The sequence below is a fragment of the Phoenix dactylifera genome, chromosome 3 (genome assembly GCF_051530095.1).
Source record: "Phoenix dactylifera cultivar Ajwa chromosome 3, Ajwa_hap1_PhDact_Kaust_v1.1, whole genome shotgun sequence".
Taxonomy (NCBI): domain Eukaryota; kingdom Viridiplantae; phylum Streptophyta; class Magnoliopsida; order Arecales; family Arecaceae; genus Phoenix; species Phoenix dactylifera.
The window spans coordinates 49,142,465-49,163,297 of NC_143192.1; the positions used below are offsets into that span (position 1 = coordinate 49,142,465).

Sequence of the window (20,833 nt, forward strand, 5' to 3'; positions counted from 1 at the left end):
ATAATATTGGTATAATATATATATATTTATTTATTTATTTATTTATTGTTATACTAATTTCTTTTGTTGAATTAAGAGGTATTTTTGTCCGAAAATTTCAGTCTAAGATTATTGTCTTGAGGTGATTTTGGATATTCGACCTCGAGGATAGATTTTTTATTACTGGGTTGGAAGGTGATTTGAAAAGTGGAGCTAATTTGGAATTGTTACTACGTATGATCATGATGATCTTATTATCTCTATTGATATCACTTTTATTCTTGAAATGATCAATGCATATCAAACACTCTCTTAAAGAATGATGTGCTTCTAATCAAGATTTACTAAAACTATTGTTGACCATTATAATGGCTATAATAGCCATGACGTATCAAGTAATTTTTAAAATTTTTAATATTAAAGTAATTAGTAAAATAATGGCTGTTATAATAGTACTATAACAACAAATAGCAGATATTAATGAAAAGTAATGGTAATATCTTTTCTTTTATTTTTTTTGTTAAATAAAATAATTAGGATCGTAAAATTACTTTTAAAGATGATTTTGAGAAAATTTGATAAATATTTGCCTCTCCCTTGAATGGCAGAAAATATTTGACAAAATTCAAAAATGAAAACTATTAAACAATCAAGATAAAAGATAATATACGCTGCAATATAAATCACTAGTGGTGCAATCCGTACACCTTCTCTGAGTGTTGTCAGGCTCATGAGCTATGAGTGCTTTTAGACGTTTGTCACGGGCCATGGTCCGCAGTCTGTGCATATTTTTGCAGCCCCTCAGTCTGACTTCAAAATAGAAATTCTTAGAACCCTTGCACTTAGACTATATACAAATTGTTCTTATCTGAAAACGTGCCCGCTAATCGCATTGCTTATACACTTAGCATCATATACAGGGTTTTGGGCTGTATCTTTTACATGAAAGGATGGTTGATCTTCTTTTTCTTTTCTTTTTTTTTTTTTGCTTTTTTTTTTTTTGCATCTTCAACCATTAGATTATATTTTTTATAGATCTCAAAGAATTCTAATTTCTTTTTTCCATCCATCTTTATATATCTTGAAGTGGCTATTGTGCGATTAATTGGTTGACATTGCGAAAAAAAAATCATCTGTTTGCATGAGAGGTTCTTATATAAATTGTTAAGATTATATAGTTTTTTTGCACAAACTTCTCTTGTGCCTTTGCTAGTGTGAAGATCTATAGTTATGGGTCATTTATGCTCTTCAGCTTCTGTAAGTTAAAGTAAGTAATCGTAGGATAGAGTGCGGTCTACTTAGTCTTCTTAATTTTTGAAAAAAAAAACCGAAGGCTCGAGAATTAGACCTATAATGCAAGATAGCAAAATGTTGTTTTAATAGATACTTACGGGTGAATCAAATCACAGATTGGCTAGCAAATTTTGTGCCGTCATCAAGTTAATCAAAATTGGTCAACTTCTTATCCTTTTGATGATATGAGTACAAATAACATGATGAATCCTGTTGTGCACCATAACTAGTGGATGCCAACAATATATAACGATCTCACTTATCCAATAAAAAGAATATGTTCTTGAGGGTTACATGATTTTTGGGTTTTCTGGTCCATATTGTAATATTTAGTATGGTAAAATGGTGAAGAGGTGTTGCATATCAACAATATATTTCATTTCATTGATCAGAGTCTCAAGCTAATTGTCCCAAACAAACCTAGGGATAGGACTCATTAACAACCTAAAGCATGTTTGAGGGAATTTATGGCAAAAGAAAAAAAAAAAGAAAAAAGAAAGGGCTAGGTTGGTGATTCTGATGGGAAAAAAAAGAACAGGGGAAGTCCTCGAGGACCTACATTGGGTGGGGCCAGTTTTATAAGGAAACGATTTGGAAAATTTCGTTCCACGAACGGCAATAACAGCTAAGCCGAAAGACTCTCCTCCCAGCAAGACCGAAGAATCCCATCCAGCCCCCTTTCCTCTCCTATTCTCCTCCTTCCGGTCTCTCACTCGCTCTGATACGGCAGAAGAAGAACATGGATGGCGGCCGACGAGTCCGACACCACACCGGAGGTCAGATTTCGCTTCTTCCCCTTCTTTTTTTTTTCTCCCCTCTTCGTTTTTGATTTTAAAAGATTCGATCGAGTCCGCCCAAACGCCGTGGGTGTACCAACTTTCGTTTCTTTTTCTTAATAAAAATCTCGTTTTTTATATACCATAAGAATCCGAAAGACCGTAGGCCATGATCCCATCTCTCCGAGAGAGAGAGAGGCGGAGCGTTGGTGGGCGACGCGTCGGCGGTGGACCAAGTCAGCCCTAGCCCGGCGATTTGGCCGCCGCCATCGGTTGCGGTGTGTATTCAGTGAGAGTCCATGATTTTCCTTTGACATATGCCCCCACGCCACAAAGAAATCGCACATAAAAAAATGGCGTGTTTTTTTAATATTTTTCATAGAGTAAACATTAAGGCATCACCCGTTACTTTAAAAGAAACCATTTGAGAATCGCCGAGGTCGAGCACTCGACAATAAACCTCCCAAAGTCTGAACTTTAAACTGAGAACGTTCTCCACATGGAGGAGGGGTTCAAGCGGTGGGCATTGTGTAACCTGTGACATTGTCGTTGTTTGGTTCGCCGAAAGCAAGTGCATAAACATAGAGGTTGTCAGTTAATAGAGCAATCAAAAATTAGGCCTCGTCTAACTTTATTCTATGAGATTGTTGAGTTGCCGTGGCATTATTTCTGCACCTTATAAAAGACTAACTATCATCCCGCTTGCATGGTTGGGTGTGGCTCGGGCTTTGGTCTTATGTAGCTTCTAGTTATTTGGGTGTCTCTCAATTTTCTTGTCTACAAGTCCATCAGCATTGTGACTAGAAGTGACTCAAATGCTGCACACAAACTGTCTTGAAATGTGCACTGGTGCATTAAAAGTTTATGCTGCGTCTCAAGATCTTTCTGCATGCATCTCAATGCAGTTTAGAAATTAGAATCACCAGAAGTGCAGTCTACCTATCTAATGAGTCTCACATACCTCAACCTCTCTTCTAGTTTAAATTCAACATATCATGCAACTGCGTGAGTCCCATACATATGGTCGATCAGTGCCTACAGAACACATCACATGCTATTGTTCCCATTTGCAAGACTAGTCAGTGCATACGGCATTGCACTAGTTCCTTGACTCTTCTTAGTTCAGTTGTTAGTGGTGATAGATTTTGCCTACCATATCCTTCTGATTCTTCTTTTAATCATTTATGGTTCTGTCAAAAATCACATTTCTATCCTGTTGCTGGTGGTCCAAACCGAGAACGATTGGCACAGTGGTGTGAACGGGGTTCCCTTTGAGTTGCTTTGGTTGCGCTCCGCCCTCCGCCGTGAAACCTGCAAGCAAGCCTCGCACCACCACCGGGGTAGTGGGGGCCCTCCGACGATCAAGTCAGAGGAGATTAAAGGAGAAGGAGAAGGAGAAGGAGAAGGTAGCAGGTGAGATGATACTCTGGAAGATATATCTTACCCTCCCCCTTCCCCCCCAGCCTCATATATATCAGGCTGGGGGGTTTTTTCGGGGATTCGTCATCGTGTGGCACGATGGGGCTGCCACTGACATGGCCGTTACAGGGCGTCGTGGGGCAGCGCTGGGTACAGCCATGGCAGGGCATAGTGGAGCTCCGCTTTGTACGGCTGTTACAGGAGATCGTGGGGCAGCGCCGGATACGGCCGTTACAGGGAGTAGTGGAGCAGGGGGCCGCGGCGTGCCTCAGAGGAACAGTCTGTTGTTGTCGAGAGATTGCCGACTCGGGGTCGGATTGCTGGATCAAGGGGCAGCCGACTCGGGGTCGGGCTGCGGAGCCGAAGATATCCGACCCGGGGTCGGATTGCCGGATCAAGGGGCAGCCGACTCGGGGTCGGGCTGCGGAGCTGAAGATATCCGACCCGAGGTCGGATTGCTAGATCAAGGGGCAGCCGACTCGGGGTCGGGCTGCGGAGCTGAAGATATCCGACTCGAGGTCGGATTGCTGGATCAAGGGGCAGCCGACTCGGGGTCGGGCTGCGGAGCTGAAGATATCCGACTCGAGGTCGGATTGCTGGATCAAGGGGCAGCCGTAGTCTTCCTGGGCGCGCGTGCCGGTCACGTGGGGCATGGTGGCTAAGTTCCCCCGTAACAGTAGCCCCCCACTCCCGAGCCTGGAACCAGGAGGGGAACGGGTGAAGGGAGTGATGCTTCGAGATTGCCGCCATCCCTCGGAAAGGCGCGCGCGCTCCAAGCTTCCCGCCTTCTTTATAGCGTATGGCAGTTGTCGCTGATCTGACGGTCTGCGGATTTCGGCGGACATCCTTCCTTAATGGCGTCGATTCGCCTTTGGGGCGCGAACAAACTTTCGGCAGCGTCTTGCCGACTCCTGACTCTTGAAGTTCCTCCGGCACTAGGCCAGGCATCCGAGGGTTAGGCCTCAGGAAATTCTTCCGGCGCTAGGCCAGGCGTCCGAGGGTTAGGCCTCAGGAAATTCTTCCGGCGCTAGGCCAGGCGTCCGAGGGTTAGGCCTCAGGAAATTCTTCCGGCGCTAGGCCAGGCGTCCGAGGGTTAGGCCTCAGGAAATTCTTCCGGCGCTAGGCCAGGCATCCGAGGGTTAGGCCTCAGGAAATTCCGCTCATTGGTCGGCCAAGGCTGGCGCAAGCCGAGGCGACCGGTCGGGGCTTCAGGCTAGTCTGCTCCCGGGATGATCATCGGGTTAGCCTGGCATCCGAGGGCCGAGCCTCGGGAAATTCCGCTCGTTGGTCGGCCAAGGCTGGCGCAAGCCGAGGCGACCGGTCGGGGCTTCAGGCTAGTCTGCTCCCGGGATGATCATCGGGTTAGCCTAGCATCCGAGGGCCGAGCCTCGAGAAATTCCGCTCGTTGGTCGGCCAAGGCTGGCGCAAGCCGAGGCGACCGGTCGGGGCTTCAGGCTAGTCTGCTCCCGGGATGATCATCGGGTTAGCCTGGCATCCGAGGGCCGAGTCTCGGGGAATTCCGCTCGTTGGTCGGCCAAGGCTGGCGCAAGCCGAGGCGACCGGTCGGGGCTTCAGGCTAGTCTGCTCCCGGGATGATCATCGGGTTAGCCTGGCATCCGAGGGCCGAGCCTCGGGGAATTCCGCTCGTTGGTCGGCCAAGGCTGGCGCAAGCCGAGGCGACCGGTCGGGGCTTCAGGCTAATCTGCTCCCGGGATGATCATCGGGTTAGCCTGGCATCCGAGGGCCGAGCCTCGGGGAATTCCGCTCGTTGGTCGGCCAAGGCTGGCGCAAGCCGAGGCGACCGGTCGGGGCTTCAGGCTAATCTGCTCCCGGGATGATCATCGGGTTAGCCTGGCATCCGAGGGCCGAGCCTCGGGAAATTCCGCTCGTTGGTCGGCCAAGGCTGGCGCAAGCCGAGGCGACCGGTCGGGGCTTCAAGCTAGTCTGCTCCCGGGATGATCATCGGGTTAGCCTGGCATCCGAGGGCCGAGCCTCGGGAAATTCCGCTCGTTGGTCGGCCAAGGCTGGCGCAAGCCGAGGCGACCGGTCGGGGCTTCAGGCTAGTCTGCTCCCGGGATGATCATCGGGTTAGCCTGGCATCCGAGGGCCGAGCCTCGGAAAATTTCGCTCGTTGGTCGGCCAAGGCTGGCGCAAGCCGAGGCGACCGGTCGGGGCTTCAGGCTAGTCTGCTCCCGGGATGATCATCGGGTTAGCCTGGCATCCGAGGGCCGAGCCTCGGGGAATTCCGCTCGTTGGTCGGCCAAGGCTGGCGCAAGCCGAGGCGACCGGTCGGGGCTTCAGGCTAGTCTGCTCCCGGGATGATCATCGGGTTAGCCTGGCATCCGAGGGCCGAGCCTCGGGGAATTCCGCTCGTTGGCCACGCGCCTGTCGCTTGCCGCTCGACGGGATTTCTCCGTGGCCAGCTACGATCGTGTTTCTCCTATTCTCTAAGCGTCGCCTGGGAAACACCAGAAGGATATTAAATGCTAATTGAGGCGTTACCTGGGAAATCGGATCGCTAGTTGCTGCTTGCAAGGAGTGTCAGTTAAGCGGCCGCGATACGCGCGCTCTTCGAGGCGGATGCGGCCTGGAAATAGGGGCGGAGTCTCCTGGTCGCGGTCAGCAGCGCGAAGGCGATCTTCTCAGCCTTCGTATACCGCGTCTCGGCATCCCGTAGGACCCGGCTGATGTAGTACACGGGCTTCTGGAGCTTTGCCTCTTCCCGAACCAGCACCACACTGACCGCGGTTGAGGAGACCGCCAGATAGAGGTAGAGCATCTCCCCTTCTTGCGGCTTGGACAGTAGGGGAGGAGACGCCAGGTATTCCTTGAGCTGGTCGAAGGCTGCTTGACATTCGGCCGTCCAGAGGAAGTCTTTCGGGCGTTTTAACACCTTGAAGAATGGTTGGCAGCGTTCGGCCGATTTTGCCACAAATCGTCCAAGCGCGGCGACCCTTCCAGCGAGCTCCTGAACCTCCTTTACTTTAGTCGGAGGGGACATACCTTGGATGGCCTTGATTTTGTCCGGGTTGGCTTCGATACCCCGCTGGTTAACAATGAAACCGAGGAACCTCCCGGCCGAAGCGCCGAAGGCGCACTTCGCTGGGTTCAGCTTCATGCGGAACTTCCGCAAGGTGGTGAAAGTCTCCTCCAAATCCGCGATGTGCTGGTCTGCATGGCGGCTCTTCACCAGCATATCGTCCACGTACACCTCCATGTTCCGGCCGATTTGCTCTTTGAAGATTTTGTTGACGAGGCGCTGGTAAGTGGCGCCAGCATTCTTCAGACCGAAGGGCATTACCTTGTAGCAGTACAGCCCCCGGTCTGTTATAAAGGCAGTTTTCTCCTCGTCCTGTGGGGCCATCATTATCTGGTTGTAACCGGAGAAGGCGTCCATGAAAGACAGCAGCTGATATCCGGAAGTCGCGTCGACCAGTTGGTCTATTCGCGGAAGCGGAAAGCTATCCTTAGGGCACGCCTTGTTCAGGTCGGTATAGTCGACGCACGTCCTCCACTTCCCGCTCGCCTTCCGGACAAGTACAACATTTGCCAGCCACTCGGGGAAGCTTACCTCCCTTATGAATCCTGCCTCCAAGAGCTTGTCTACCTCCTGGTCGACCACCCGGATCCGATCCGGGGCACAGTGTCTCTTCTTCTGCTTTATTGGTCGGTGGGTCGGGTCGACGTTGAGGGCGTGAGAAATGACCTCCGGGTCGATCCCAGGTACATCGGCCGCCGACCAGGCAAATACATCGGTATTGGCTCGGAGGAATTCCACCAACCGGGCCCGAGCTCCCGGATCGAGATTGGCGCCGACCCGGACCGCCCGGTCGGGGCGGCCTTCCTCGAGGGGGACTTCGACCACACCCTCGGCCGGCTCCCCCTGCCGCAAGGCCACCTCGTCTCTGGCATCAAGGGACTCGACGCTTAGGGCTTCCACGGGCTTCTTCCCTTTGAGGGTTGCTAGAAAACATTGCCGTGCGGTCGGTTGGTCACCTCGGACCTCTCCGATCCCGACCGCCGTGGGAAACCGCATGAGCAAGTGGTACGTGGAGACCACCGCGCGAAGGGCGTTCAGCCCGGGTCGCCCGAGGATAGCGTTGTAGGCCGAGGGAACACGGACGACCAAGAACCCGAGTCGCACCGTGGCTTCTGCGGGTGCGATGCCCGCAGTCACAGGCAGCTCAACGACACCTTCCGCCGGGACAGCGTCACCGGTGAATCCTACGAGGGGGGTGGACATTTTGTGCAACAACTGTCTGGACAAGCTCATCTTTTGGAAGGCCTCGTAAAACAAAATATCAGCTGAGCTTCCACTATCCACAAGAACACGCCTTACATCATAGTTTGCCATAGTGAGGGAGATCACCATGGCGTCATCGTGGGGAGTCTGAACCCCCTTTACATCCTCATCAGAAAAGGTGATTACATTGCCGACCCTCTGCCTCTTTACGACGGCCGTCCCTGACGCTTCCGTCGAGCCCCCTGCGTTCCTCACGGGCCGAGAGCAGCCCCCAGTGATAGTGTGGATCACGCCCGCAACGGGTCGATTCTGCTCCCGAGGCTCCGGAGGAGCCGGGTCGGCCGGACGCGGGCCTGCGGGGGGACGTCGGTCGCTCACATATCGACCGAGACGCCCCCGACGGATAAGAGCCTCGATCTCGTCCCGAAGCTGGAAGCAGTCCTCTGTGTCGTGGCCGTGGTCTCGGTGGTACTCACAGTACGCCCGGGAGGGCCTCTTTCCAGGGATCCTTCGTATCTGTCTCGGGGCCGGAAGGTCCTCCCGCCCCTTGATCTCCATAAGGATCTGGGCCCGGGGAGTCAGGAGAGGGTTGTACCGGTTGAAACGTCGGGGCGGAGAACGAGGGCGTGGGGCGCCGTGGTTCTTCGCCGGCGACGGGCTTCTGCGCCGACGCTGGGGCGTCGGGCTCCTCCTCTGGCGTGCCTCTTTCCGCCTTTTCTTCCCAAGCTTTGGAGGGATCTCGGCAGCCTCCTTGCTCCGGTGGGCGGCCGCCTCCTCGGCGTCCGCATACTGGTTCGCCCGGGACAACAGCTCTGGGAAGCTCCGCGGCAGGCGTTTGTCCAGGGAGAAGGTGAGCCTGCCCTTCCGGAAGCCACGCTTCAGGGCTGAAAGAGCTAGCTCCTGACTCAGGTTCCGGACCTCCAGCGTAGCCCTGTTGAAGCGGGTAAGATAATCCCGCAGGCTTTCTCTCTCGTTTTGCCGGACGTCAAAGAGGGAGTCGGAGACCAGTCGCCGCCGGCTACTGACGGCGAAATGAGTGATGAAGAGGCGAGTGAACTGGTCGAAAGACCGGATTGAGTCAGCCTCCAGCCCGGCGAACCACGCCCTCGCCGGGCCACGGAGGGTTGCCGGGAAGGCCTTGCAGAGAAGGGGATCTGATGCTCCGTGGAGGAGCATAAGGGTCCTGAAACTCTCGACGTGATCCCGCGGGTCTGCCGCCCCGTCATAGGGCTCGATCGCCGGCATTTTGAACCCCGGGGGATTCGGAGTTCGCAGGATCCTCGAGGCAAGTGCCGGCTGGGAGGAGATCTCTAAGTCGGCGAAGGGATCTTTGGAATGGCCCTTCAGGACCTGGAGTTGTCGGTGGAGATCGTCCACCCGCCGGTCCAGGGAGCGCGACCGGTGGGTGGGAGACAAGGAGCGGCGAGTGGGGGACCGACTGGAGCGCGGGTTCCTCGAGGACTGGGGGGTCTGGGAACGCGCCCGGGCCCGCCTCTCGTACCCCGCGCAGCTCCGATGGGAAGGTCCCGGCAGAATAGACCGTGCTCGAGAATCCTCCTCGCGCCGGCGCTCCTCCCCATGGGAGAGGAAGGAGCGCGGGTTGAGGAGGACAGGCGAGCGCTCAGGGAGCAGTGGCTCCTGAGCCCGCTGTGGCGCCCGGGACATCGCGCCCTGCAGATTCTGCACCGCCTCCGCGAGGGTGCGAACCTGCTGGGTTAGCTGGTCGAACTGGGCGGCTTCGACCATCTGAATGGGCGGTGGGGCGGTGGAGTGTTGCTGAGAGCGTGTTGGAGATGCAGCGGCCTCCCGGCCAGTGGCGCGAGAGGCCCCGCGACCGGAAGCATTGGAAGCTCCACGACCACCTCGCCGTGCCATTACGATCGCTCTGAGATCCGGCCCTTCCTCTAGCGCCAACTGTTGCTGGTGGTCCAAACCGAGAACGATTGGCACAGCGGTGTGAACGGGGTTCCCTTTGAGTTGCTTTGGTTGCGCTCCGCCCTCCGCCGTGAAACCTGCAAGCAAGCCTCGCACCACCACCGGGGTAGTGGGGGCCCTCCGACGATCAAGTCAGAGGAGATTAAAGGAGAAGGAGAAGGAGAAGGTAGCAGGTGAGATGATACTCTGGAAGATATATCTTACCCTCCCCCTTCCCCCCCCCAGCCTCATATATATCAGGCTGGGGGGTTTTTCCGGGGATTCGTCATCGTGTGGCACGATGGGGCTGCCACTGACATGGCCGTTACAGGGCGTCGTGGGGCAGCGCTGGGTACAGCTATGGCAGGGCATAGTGGAGCTCCGCTTTGTACGGCTGTTACAGGAGATCGTGGGGCAGCGCCGGATACGGCCGTTACAGGGAGTAGTGGAGCAGGGGGCCGCGGCGTGCCTCAGAGGAACAGTCTGTTGTTGTCGAGAGATTGCCGACTCGGGGTCGGATTGCTGGATCAAGGGGCAGCCGACTCGGGGTCGGGCTGCGGAGCCGAAGATATCCGACCCGGGGTCGGATTGCCGGATCAAGGGGCAGCCGACTCGGGGTCGGGCTGCGGAGCTGAAGATATCCGACTCGAGGTCGGATTGCTGGATCAAGGGGCAGCCGACTCGGGGTCGGGCTGCGGAGCTGAAGATATCCGACTCGAGGTCGGATTGCTGGATCAAGGGGCAGCCGTAGTCTTCCTGGGCGCGCGTGCCGGTCACGTGGGGCATGGTGGCTAAGTTCCCCCGTAACATATCCCATTTCTTGCACTTAAATCCAAATGCTCCAGAGTATAAGATTAACCAATATGAGATATAACTGTTAATGATACCATGCAAAAGTATCTGATCACTACAATGAGTAATTTATAATTATTGTCTTATGGAATGGATGGAATGGCTTGCATTGTATTGATTTTAGCTGATGTTGGTGTTTTGCTCCACGTGGATTCTAACTGCAGGACTACCAAAAGATGCGGCTACCAGTAGCCAACCAGCACCACCCCCTACCGTGCTTAGACACTGGCAATGGTGGCTCGTGGTGGCCCTCAATATCTTCTTCCTCCTTGCTGGCCAAACCACTGCCTTGCTCCTAGGGAGGTTCTACTACGACAAAGGCGGCAACAGCAAGTGGATGGCCACCCTTGTCCAAACTGCAGGCTTTCCCATTTTCTTCCTCCCTCTACTCCTCTTTCCTTCAGGTCACACCCCTCCTACCACCCAGCCCACCCCTCGTCCCCCTCTTGCTAAGGTTTCTTCTATTTATGTTGCATTAGGCATCCTGATAGCTGTTGACAACTTGATGTACTCTTATGGTCTCTTATACCTCTCTGTCTCAACTTACTCCCTCATATGTGCCAGTCAACTTGCCTTCAATGCTGTCTTCTCCTACTTCCTCAATTCGCAGAAGTTCACGCCTATGATTTTCAACTCTGTTGTCCTTCTCACTTTCTCTGCCGCCCTCCTTGGCATCAGAGGGGACTCTGGGGACTCGACAGATGTCTCGAAGGGGAAGTATGTGCTCGGATTTATGTTGACATTGGGAGCATCAGCCAGCTACTCACTCATCCTCTCCCTGATGCAGCTGACTTTCGAAAAGGTTATTAAGAAGGAGACCTTCTCGGTTGTGTTGGAAATGCAGATATATACATCTTTGGTGGCTTCTTGCGCTGCTATTATCGGATTATTTGCAAGCGGGGAGTGGAGGACTTTGAGAGGGGAGATGGAAGGATATGGAACAGGAAGGATTTCTTATGTGTTGACTCTGGTCTGGACTGGTGTTTCTTGGCAGGTGGGTTCTGCTGGGGTGGTAGGACTAATTTTTGTGGTATCATCACTTTTCTCCAATGTGATCAGCACTTTAGCTCTTCCTATTGTGCCAATCTTTGCTGCAATTATCTTTAATGACAAGATGGATGGAGTGAAGATTATGTCCATGCTGATTGCAATCTGGGGGTTCATTTCTTACCTGTATCAGCACTATATTGATGACTCCAAAGCTAAGAAGGCTGTAAGGGATGCACATGAGGGATGTGGTCAATCTGTCCCTTGATGGAACTAGCCACGTATAAGCTATATTTTTGCAACTATGGGGTTTCTATGGCAAAGATATAAGAGGAGATTTATTTATTGATTACATTTTAATGGCTATTTTTTACTGCTTTTCAACTGTTTGATGACAGAGTACCCTGTTGTTTCTAATTGTCTTATGTATTGACTGCTTCACACCTATGCTTCCTTCATCAAATATAATTTGTTCAATTTTGATGACACAGCTTGTTCCTCATTCAAAGGTAGATGCAGGAAAACAAATGGCTTAACAATTTCCCACTATGTATAGTTGCATTTGGTGGTGCTATTTGTTTCACTTGTCTAGATGAACCTCATATGCATAGGAACCTGGAAACAGTTTGTGACTATCATAGTTGAGGTGTGATTTTTGGCATAAACACGTGAAGTCTAGACTGGAACACTGAAATCTAAAGGAATACATTGCAGAATCCGGACTCATTTGATGAAGATTAGAAGCTGGTTTCTGTATTTCGTGTGAGTCATGGCTTCTTTACTTCGGCCATAGTCGTCAGTCATGGTACAATTTTTAAAAGTTAAAGTTCATGTAATTCTCAGAATACTCCAAAAAGTCGCATTTCACTTGCATATTTTCCACATCTTTGGTTTTGTCTTGTAGATATGTTTCTGGACCTCCTTACAGTGAGAGGGTTGATTGGGATAGATTCAAGCGGTACAAGTGCACTTGAGAAAGTTGGACAAGGGACCTTGTAGATTTAACAGAGGGTTATTGTAGGCGAAACTAGAGTATTTAGTTGTTCAGTTAATAAATAAGCATAAGTTTGCGCTTTTCGAGTTTGCTATCGACCAATACCTGCATTATTATTAGAAAATTGATTCTTCTGACAATAGTGCCTTAAAATAGAAAAATTTCTTGGAGACAGGAATGATCATGCTGAGGAGGTCTGCGTGATGATATCTCTAGTTATATACCGAAGAGCTTGGAAACTTGCAGGTGGCAAGATCAAATGCCCTGTTTAATTTGAAATATTTTTTGAGGTGACTGTTTAATTTGGAATAGAGAGGGCTCTTGAGCCAGCAAGAGAGCCAACTCTGATCTTGTGAACCTGACTCTGCCAAACCTTCAGGCTTGCATGCTTATTTCTATTTCCATAGTATGATCTTTCATCTTTTCGGTAGAGAGATTCCTTTTAAACTATCGTTTTTCCTTGCAAGAACATCTGTGATACAATTAGGTGGAGGCTGAGAGGAGACTTCTAGCTCTGTGTAGATGGAAGTTTTATTGATCTCGAGCTATGCAGCTGAAGGAAGTGAACAATGAGCAACCATGAGCTTTCATCAAGCCACCATTCCATTTCAGCTCTGCTTAGCCACAGGAGCATAATTTGTTCTCTGAACATTCTTTACTTGGGTTTCACCTGCAAACTACACACTGGAAAACTCTTACAAGAAATTGTTCAAAAACAAAAATTGCTCCAAGAACTATGTCCTCATCAAACAAACTTAGCTTCTGCTGACCTTTCCTTCTTGCGTCCCACTCCCTCCCTCGCTCGCATCACCCTCATTTACTTCTCTTTGGGGCTAATGATGGCATGCGACGACTTGATGTACTCCTATGGCCTATCTTACCTCCTCGTCTCCACCTTCTCCCTCATTTGCGCCACTCAGCTTGCCTTTCATGCTATCTCCTCCTACTTTCTCAATTGGCAAAAGTTCACCGATTTGATACTGAACTCCGTCGTTCTCCTTACCTTCTCTGCCGCTCTCCTCGTAGTAAGTTCCAACTCTAAGTACTCCGATGAATCCGAGCACAACTATGCACTTGGTTTTGTACTGACAATGGGGGCTTCAGCTTCTCGCTCGTTCTCTCCCTGATGCAACTGACTTTTCAAAAGGTGCAGAAGAGGAAGACCTTTGCAGTTGTATTAGAGATGCAGATTTATGGCAACACGGTCGTTGCATGTGTTTCAGTGGTTGGGCTTCTTGCTAGTGGGGAGTGGAGGAGCTTGAAGGGAGAAATGGAAGTTTATGGCAGTAGGAGGGTGTCCTACGTGATGACTTTGGTTTGGATTGCCGTATCATGGCAAGTAGCCTCTGTTGCAACCGTGGGACTGATCTTTGTGGTGTCTTCATTGTTCTCTAATGTGATCAGCACCCTTTCTCTGCCTGTGGTTCCAATCTTTGCAGTAATCTTCTTCCATGACAAGTTGGATGGAGTGAAAGTGGTGGCCATGTTGATTGTGTAAGGACCGTGCGGGCATGTGTTTAGTCCCACATCGATTATTCACTGGATAGATCTTGAGTACTTATACAGAATCAAATAACCCAAATAATACCTTCCGGCTAGCCATTTTGGGTGAGGTCTTGGATTGTTACAAATGGTATTAAAGCGGATCCGGCCCATAACCTATATGGACTAGAGGACACTGCAGCACAGATTCATTGGGGTTGACCATGAGTCGATCATGGTGTTTGTGATTAGATTTGAATAGATTTGAACCCTTAGCCTGAAAAGGACGTCAGGGCTTGAACGGGAGGAGTATATGAGGATCCGTGCGGGCGTGTGTTTAGTCTCACATCGGTTATTCACTAAGTAGATTTTAGGTACTTATACAAGATCAAGGATCCCAAATAATACCTTCCGGCTAGCCATTTTGGATGAGGTCCTCGATTATTACAGATTGCTTTTTGGAGATTCGTTTCTTACCTCTATCAACAATATCTTGATAACTCCCAAGGCCAAGAAGGGTGTCAGCAGTGCCAAGGAGATTTCTATTGTTTGCGTCACTCGACGATCCAAGGTCAAGTTTAAGCTGTGTTGGTAGGAGGCTCGTAGCTCCTACTAGCTGATAAAAGGTGTGAGAGCCAGCCTAACTGGGCCTTCCCAGATTGAATTCAGCAAGGCCCACCAACTTTTATTGAAAAAATTCAAAATTTTTGGGATCGGAACAGAGGAACCCTGTTCCTCTGCCCGATCTCCTTTTCGTTGGAGATAAGGCCGCGGAGGACGGCTAGCGCCACTTCCACAATGTTGGTGCCAACGACAACCGGGCGTTAGGGTCGTTGCCAACCGGCGAACGGTTGGTGTTATCGTTGTTAGGCCGAGTTTATGCTCTCCCCCAAAACATCTATTTAAACCCCTCTTCGTCGATCGACCCATCGCTGCTCATCTCCCCACTTCCTTCCTCTTTCCTCCTTCAGTGGCCGGTATGCCAACTCGGCGAGAATTGTTGCCCGAAATCCTCCACTCTCCCTCTAGTTTCTGAGTGCCCTATCTTCGTGCTGTCGGAATCGTGGCCGCAGTGCCTCCTTGGAGCCAAGGTAAGGTCTCCGTCTCATCCCTCGTTCTTTTCCTTTCCGATCAACTCGGCAATGGTCATCGGATTTAGACAAAAAAAGGAAGAACACTTGCCTGCTAGGCGTCAACCATGCTCTGGCTACTCCTTTGGCTGCAATCGTCGGTCCTTTGACTGTAGCTGATGTCTCCTCCTCTCCCCTGTCTCTTGGTGGGGTGGGCTCTCGCCACCCACCTGTGTTTCGCTATGAAGGGAGGAGAGTGATAGAGAAGAAAAGAAGAGAAAAAAAGGCAAAAAAAGAAGAAAGAGAGTAAATTTAAATAAATAAATAAGTAAATGAGAATCAAGAGAGATGTTTCATTCTTGGTTCAACTTTTCTCTCTCTACTTGATTTGTAGATTCTAGACCGATTTACCCAGTCGGAACTTGAAGCCTGCTAAGTCCATTTCGGATTGCTCAAAACTTTTTAATTTGTATTTATATTTTTAAATAGTGAATAGTAAGTAATTTAATTATCTTAAACGGTTTTTCTATATGCAACGAATTTGCCCAATTGAACCTAATGATTTTTATCTTTGGACGAATAGAGATAAGTGACCCTGACACAAAGCTTATTAATTTAAAATTACAGATCAATTTTAAGTATGAAATTATAAATTATATTCGATATGATTGGTCCTGCATTTTCTTAAAAATTTAGAATCATGTATATAATTGTAAATGTTCCAAATTTTTGGCTAAATAGCATTGTTATTGAATACTTTATTGTAAAATCCGTTTAATTCTTCTTTCTACACACGTCTGACCTCACAGCCTATAGTCAAAGAAGTTGATTACCGTCTTCCTTTGTAGGGTCAATCCCAGTATAGCCGGTCATCTTCGGCTTCGGGAAAAGAAACCCTCCGGGTTTCTTATCCCGGGTTTTTGGAGTTAGCTCACCCTCGCGGGATCGCGACCCTTTGTCCCGGCCATTGTAGCACGTGTGTCGCCCAGGGCATAAGGGGCATGATGACTTGACGTCATCCTCACCTTCCTCCGGCTTATCACCGGCTATAAGATATTATATAATAATATGATAATTATAATAAAATTAATAATAATAATATATTAATTCTAATAAAATTAGATTAGAATAAATTAAAATTTAATATAAAATATCAATTTATTATAAATAATAATTTACGTATGAATTATGATTATAAAAAATTGCATGTTACTATGAAAACGATATATATGGCATGATTATGTATTTTAAAATTTTGCAATGCTATTAAGCATTTTTAACTTATTTATAAAGGTATGATTTATGAACAATATGAAATATTTTACGAGCTTTTGGATATCTATGACCACCTTTAAAAATGGATGCCAATCGACACTCTGGAGCTAGCGTCCAACAAAAATGGCCCTCTGCCAATGGGTTAAAGTTGGTAACAAATACAAGCTATGATATTTCATAAATTACGAATATGACCCTATCACGAGTTATAGTAATCCTAACGTGAAAAATCTGTGAGCACTGTTTTAATTAAAAGTATGGATAAATGATAAACATTGGACAATTATGAATATTTTAAATTGTACTTTCAGCTTTTCGAACTTGCATGATTTATGCATATATGATTGGTTTGCTACGATACGGTTTATTAGTATGTTTATGAAATATTTTATTTTACAGTATAATTTTACTTTCCAAATGATGCATTAAATCATGTAAAAATTTATGATTGATCCAATAAGGTGGTGTGTGGTTACTTACTAAACCGTAAAACTCATTTGTCTCTCATATTTTTTTTTCAGATAATTAAGGTCGCTAGGAGCAGGGAAAAATAAATGAATGAAAGATGAAATAATAAAGCTCGACGCATAGAATCATTCTATCAATAAATGTAGTTATGACTATAAAATTTGGGTTATATAGCCTTTAATATTCAAATATTGGATTTAGATGCTCGGTACCTGCTTTTTTTTGTTTAGAAAATAGAATTGGATTAATTTTATTATTCTATAAATTTTTTCATGAAGATTTTTTTTTATCATGGGTTTTATGTTATTGTGAGCTATATCCTATGGTAGCAAGGCCATGTATGCTCCGGATCTGGGGCATGACAAAAGAAGATTGTTTAAATAATTGGTCACATCAGTTTACCTTATGATGGCACGGCCATGTCCTCTCTAATGTGATCAGCTCCCTTGGGTTTGTCCCATTTTTTGCTGCAATTTTCTTCCGTGATGGACGATTTAAAAGTGATATCCTTGCTAGTGGCGCTATAGGGATTTGCCTCCTACTTCTATCAAGGTCATGTCGATTGCAAGTTCGAGAAGAAGGATGGAGAGAAGAAGGTCTCAGGAGGTTTGTGTTGTGTGAGAGACTAGGCGTTTTTTATGTCTGGATTTGCCTCCTGCTTCTACCAACGTTATCTCGATTGCAAGTTCAAGAAGAAGGATGGAGAGGTCTCAGGAGGTTTGTGCTGTGTGAGAGACTAGGTGTTTTTTTGTTTCTGGAATCAGGGATGGCAAAGAAGGGAAGACACGATGCTGGAATATGAAGCAAAGAAAAAGGAAGAGAGGATGAACACTTGCTTAATATGCATGACCTCTTAAGCATCTGGCTTCATGCTATATTATGGTGGCTTTGTCTCATGTTCTCATGTTGCAAATAAAAACTTGTGGCATGAACTAATACCTCCTCAAGCAAAAATCAAAGAAAAAGATGGAAGATTAATGATCCGTGTATATTTGTGTATATGTGAAGGGTTTTTATGTTTGAAAGTAATCAGCAAGGAAGCATTCAAGCAAAGCTAAGCATCTGACGATGGACAGATGAAAGATTCAAGGATACAAAAACTCTGTTCTTCAATAAAATCCGATTTCTTATTCACTTAAAATCATCTAAATTTTGTATGGTACATAAATTTAGCATTAATTATTTCATTTAGTAAAAATTTCTCTTGAAAACAGTTTGTTTTGTTTCAAATAAATTCATCTAAATCTTAGTCGACTTCAATTATTTTAGTGATTTAGATTGCTAATGCTTCATGTGCGCCATTTTTTGTTTGTTGGAACATGTATGCAGGTACTATATATCAACCACACAAAACAGAAGTGCTGATGATTTCAGTTCTACCAACATATTAATTGTTTGGATTAGCAACCACAATATAGTTTATAGTATTGACAACCTTTCTTTAGTTCTAGCAAGCACTAAAGTAGGCCTGGATGATTCTCAGTTCCATTAATACTCAGACAAAAAGACTACTAATCAGCATTTGCTTGTTTATGAAGCATGATGAAAAATGATTTAGGTGCAAATTTCTAACTTAATCTTTGATAGATGCCAATTACAATCATATGCTTCAATAGTTTGTGATTTGTCTTTCTTAACTTTGATTAGGTGAAAGAATATGTGCCAACATAAGCAAATGAAAACACACTCAAAAGTGCAAATCCACACTTAAAAATACAAAAATTATTCGAAAACAAATTTAATGAATGATGAGAAATGTCAGCAGATAAATCATCAAAGCATCCACTGAATCTGGAAGATATCAACAGCAAACAGTTGAATAAGCTATCCACTATCATGACTAGTGCAGGTGGTCTTTGCACTACAAAAATGGACAGATTGGTGACAGAAACAATGCAGAAGTGGGGTTAAGGGGGCCAAGAGATAAATATTTAGAATTTTAAGCTAAGGACCACATGATGGAAGATCTCAGGACAAATCCTTCACAGAGACACCATGTCTAACTGCATAAAAATAATTAAGCTCCTAGGTTTCTTCTGTTTGGAGCATAATGGGGACCGCCATCAATTAGACAGGTCCCCATCAATTAGAGAGGTAAAGATGCTCACTGTGCAGAAGTACAATGACTGGCCACCAAGCTATGAAGGAAAGAAGAATATTTCCTACAAGCTGAGGCTGGATATGGTCCACCTGACTCTTTCTGGAATTAAAATCTCATGGAAGAATAGGATCCATGGAAATCCAATATGCAGAAAGATGCCCACCTCTGCGGTAAACACTAAACACCATGGACATTGAAAAGTTCCAGAGTACAGTCCTAATCACATTGAGGAAGCTGAAAACATTTCAAAGGTTGTGATTATCAGATGTGGAGATAGGTGAAGTATCAGTGCCAGAAATACTTGAAGCAGACATGGGACTGCGATATTTCTTCTTCAGCTGGACTACACAACTAACTGATCGGCTCGGTGTAATTTGTAAAGCAACAGTCCAGCTAAAGAGAGCTTCCTCACTCTTGCAATGCTTTCAATATAGAAGATAGATGGCCATCTAAGACCAGCTACCTGCAACAGCCAAACGCATTCGGACACGTATGCTTTTCGCCTCCATAAAGTCAAAATCATCCTAGACACTCCATCAACACTAGCTTTAGAACAAACAGGAGCTTAATTCAAGAATTAAGGGTATGGAGAAACCTAACAGTAGGTTTAAACAATCAATTTTAACTTGCAAGAAGAATCATGCATCACTTAAAATTTTACTGAGTGATTCACTCAAAAGGACTAATAACTAATCTCACAATTTCTGGCAATTATATATCAAAATTTCACAAAACTAGTCAAAATCAGAGATTGAATGCATCCTTGTGATTCCCAGAATGCATTGGACATTCTAGTTCCTAAGTTCAGTTCTGGTTGATAGATGGAGTGGTGACATTCCTTTGAAGGACCAATTTCCCAACTTTTCTCTGTTGTCAGTGATTTAAACTCTATGGTGGCAGATAATTGGGGCTGTACTTCTAATTCCTAGCAGATTAATTTCAGAAGAAATGTTGACTCTTCCTTGGTATACGACTTACTTGACTTATTAAACTCTCTATCTGCTCTTGCCCCCTTGCGATGTACTGGATTTTCCTCTTTGGAGATGGCATTCTTCAGGTTCATTTCTGTTAAATCATTCTATCAATTTTTGAACTATGGAGGCATTAGGACTCCAGGCATTGTGAAACTTTGGAAGGTTCCTGCTTAAGAGAAAGGGAAGATTTTTGGTGGCTAGTGTTTAGAAACAAGGTTCTCACTGCTGACAATCTAAGAAAGAGAGGATGGAACACCCTCGGAAGCAGAAACAGTTTCTCTTCTAATAGTTGGCTGCTCAATCTCGAGGATAATCTGGCAGCAACTTAGTCTGAAATTAAATATTTCTTCTCTTCCTGGAACTGCTTAAGTTTTATGGTTTTGACTGGTTCAACTTTACTGTTCCTAAGCAGTTCAGTTTTGGGTGGAGCATTCTGGTCCTGAAAAATAATATCATCTTTAATGGAAGAAAACGGACTCTCAGAGATTTACTTGCTGTTACTTCAAGATGTTGGAAAGATTGGGCTTCCATTGCTTCTTCTAAATTTGCTTTGAACCTGGACTTTTTCTATTGTTGCTGCTACTCCTAACTGTTTTTCTTTTCCATATCACCTGTGTATTCATTTCCATATATCATGAAATGAATAAATGGGGAAACCCATCTTAATCTCATAAAAGAGGGCAGTGTACGTTCCATTCTAACTAGCACTTAGAATGTTCTCCTCTATCAATTATTAAAGGGTTTCTTTATGCTGTCCTAATAAAAAAACGCAGCAACACATAGAGGAATAGTCAATGCAGCAACCATTGGGAATAATTCAAGATAAAGTAAGTTGCAAATAAAACTGGGAGCTTCAAAGTCAATGCAATCGATTGATGAAGTGAGAGAATAAGGCAGCTTCAAAGTCAATGCAATCGATTGATGAAGTGAGAGAATAACGACAACTACACCACTCGAGGCCAGGTTTTCATTGTCAAATGCAGCATTCATTGCAACCAAAATTGTT

The 20,833-nt window shown here is 46.8% G+C and overlaps 1 protein-coding gene and 1 pseudogene across 2 annotated transcripts; both read left to right on the forward strand.

The window, feature by feature from the left end:
* The first annotated feature begins 129 nt into the window (after positions 1-129).
* On the forward strand, positions 130-11,847 carry LOC103698769 (putative purine permease 11). Its single transcript, XM_008780813.6, has 2 exons — positions 130-2,048; positions 10,641-11,847. Exons 1-2 carry the CDS (start codon positions 2,012-2,014, stop codon positions 11,729-11,731), a joined length of 1,128 nt encoding a protein of 375 aa, XP_008779035.4. The 5' UTR covers positions 130-2,011; the 3' UTR covers positions 11,732-11,847.
* A 213-nt stretch (positions 11,848-12,060) lies between these two features.
* On the forward strand, positions 12,061-19,777 carry LOC149768129 (putative purine permease 11 pseudogene; annotated as a pseudogene). The gene has a single exon (XR_016399953.1). The product of XR_016399953.1 is annotated as a putative purine permease 11 pseudogene (transcript).
* Positions 19,778-20,833: the final 1,056 nt, after the last annotated feature.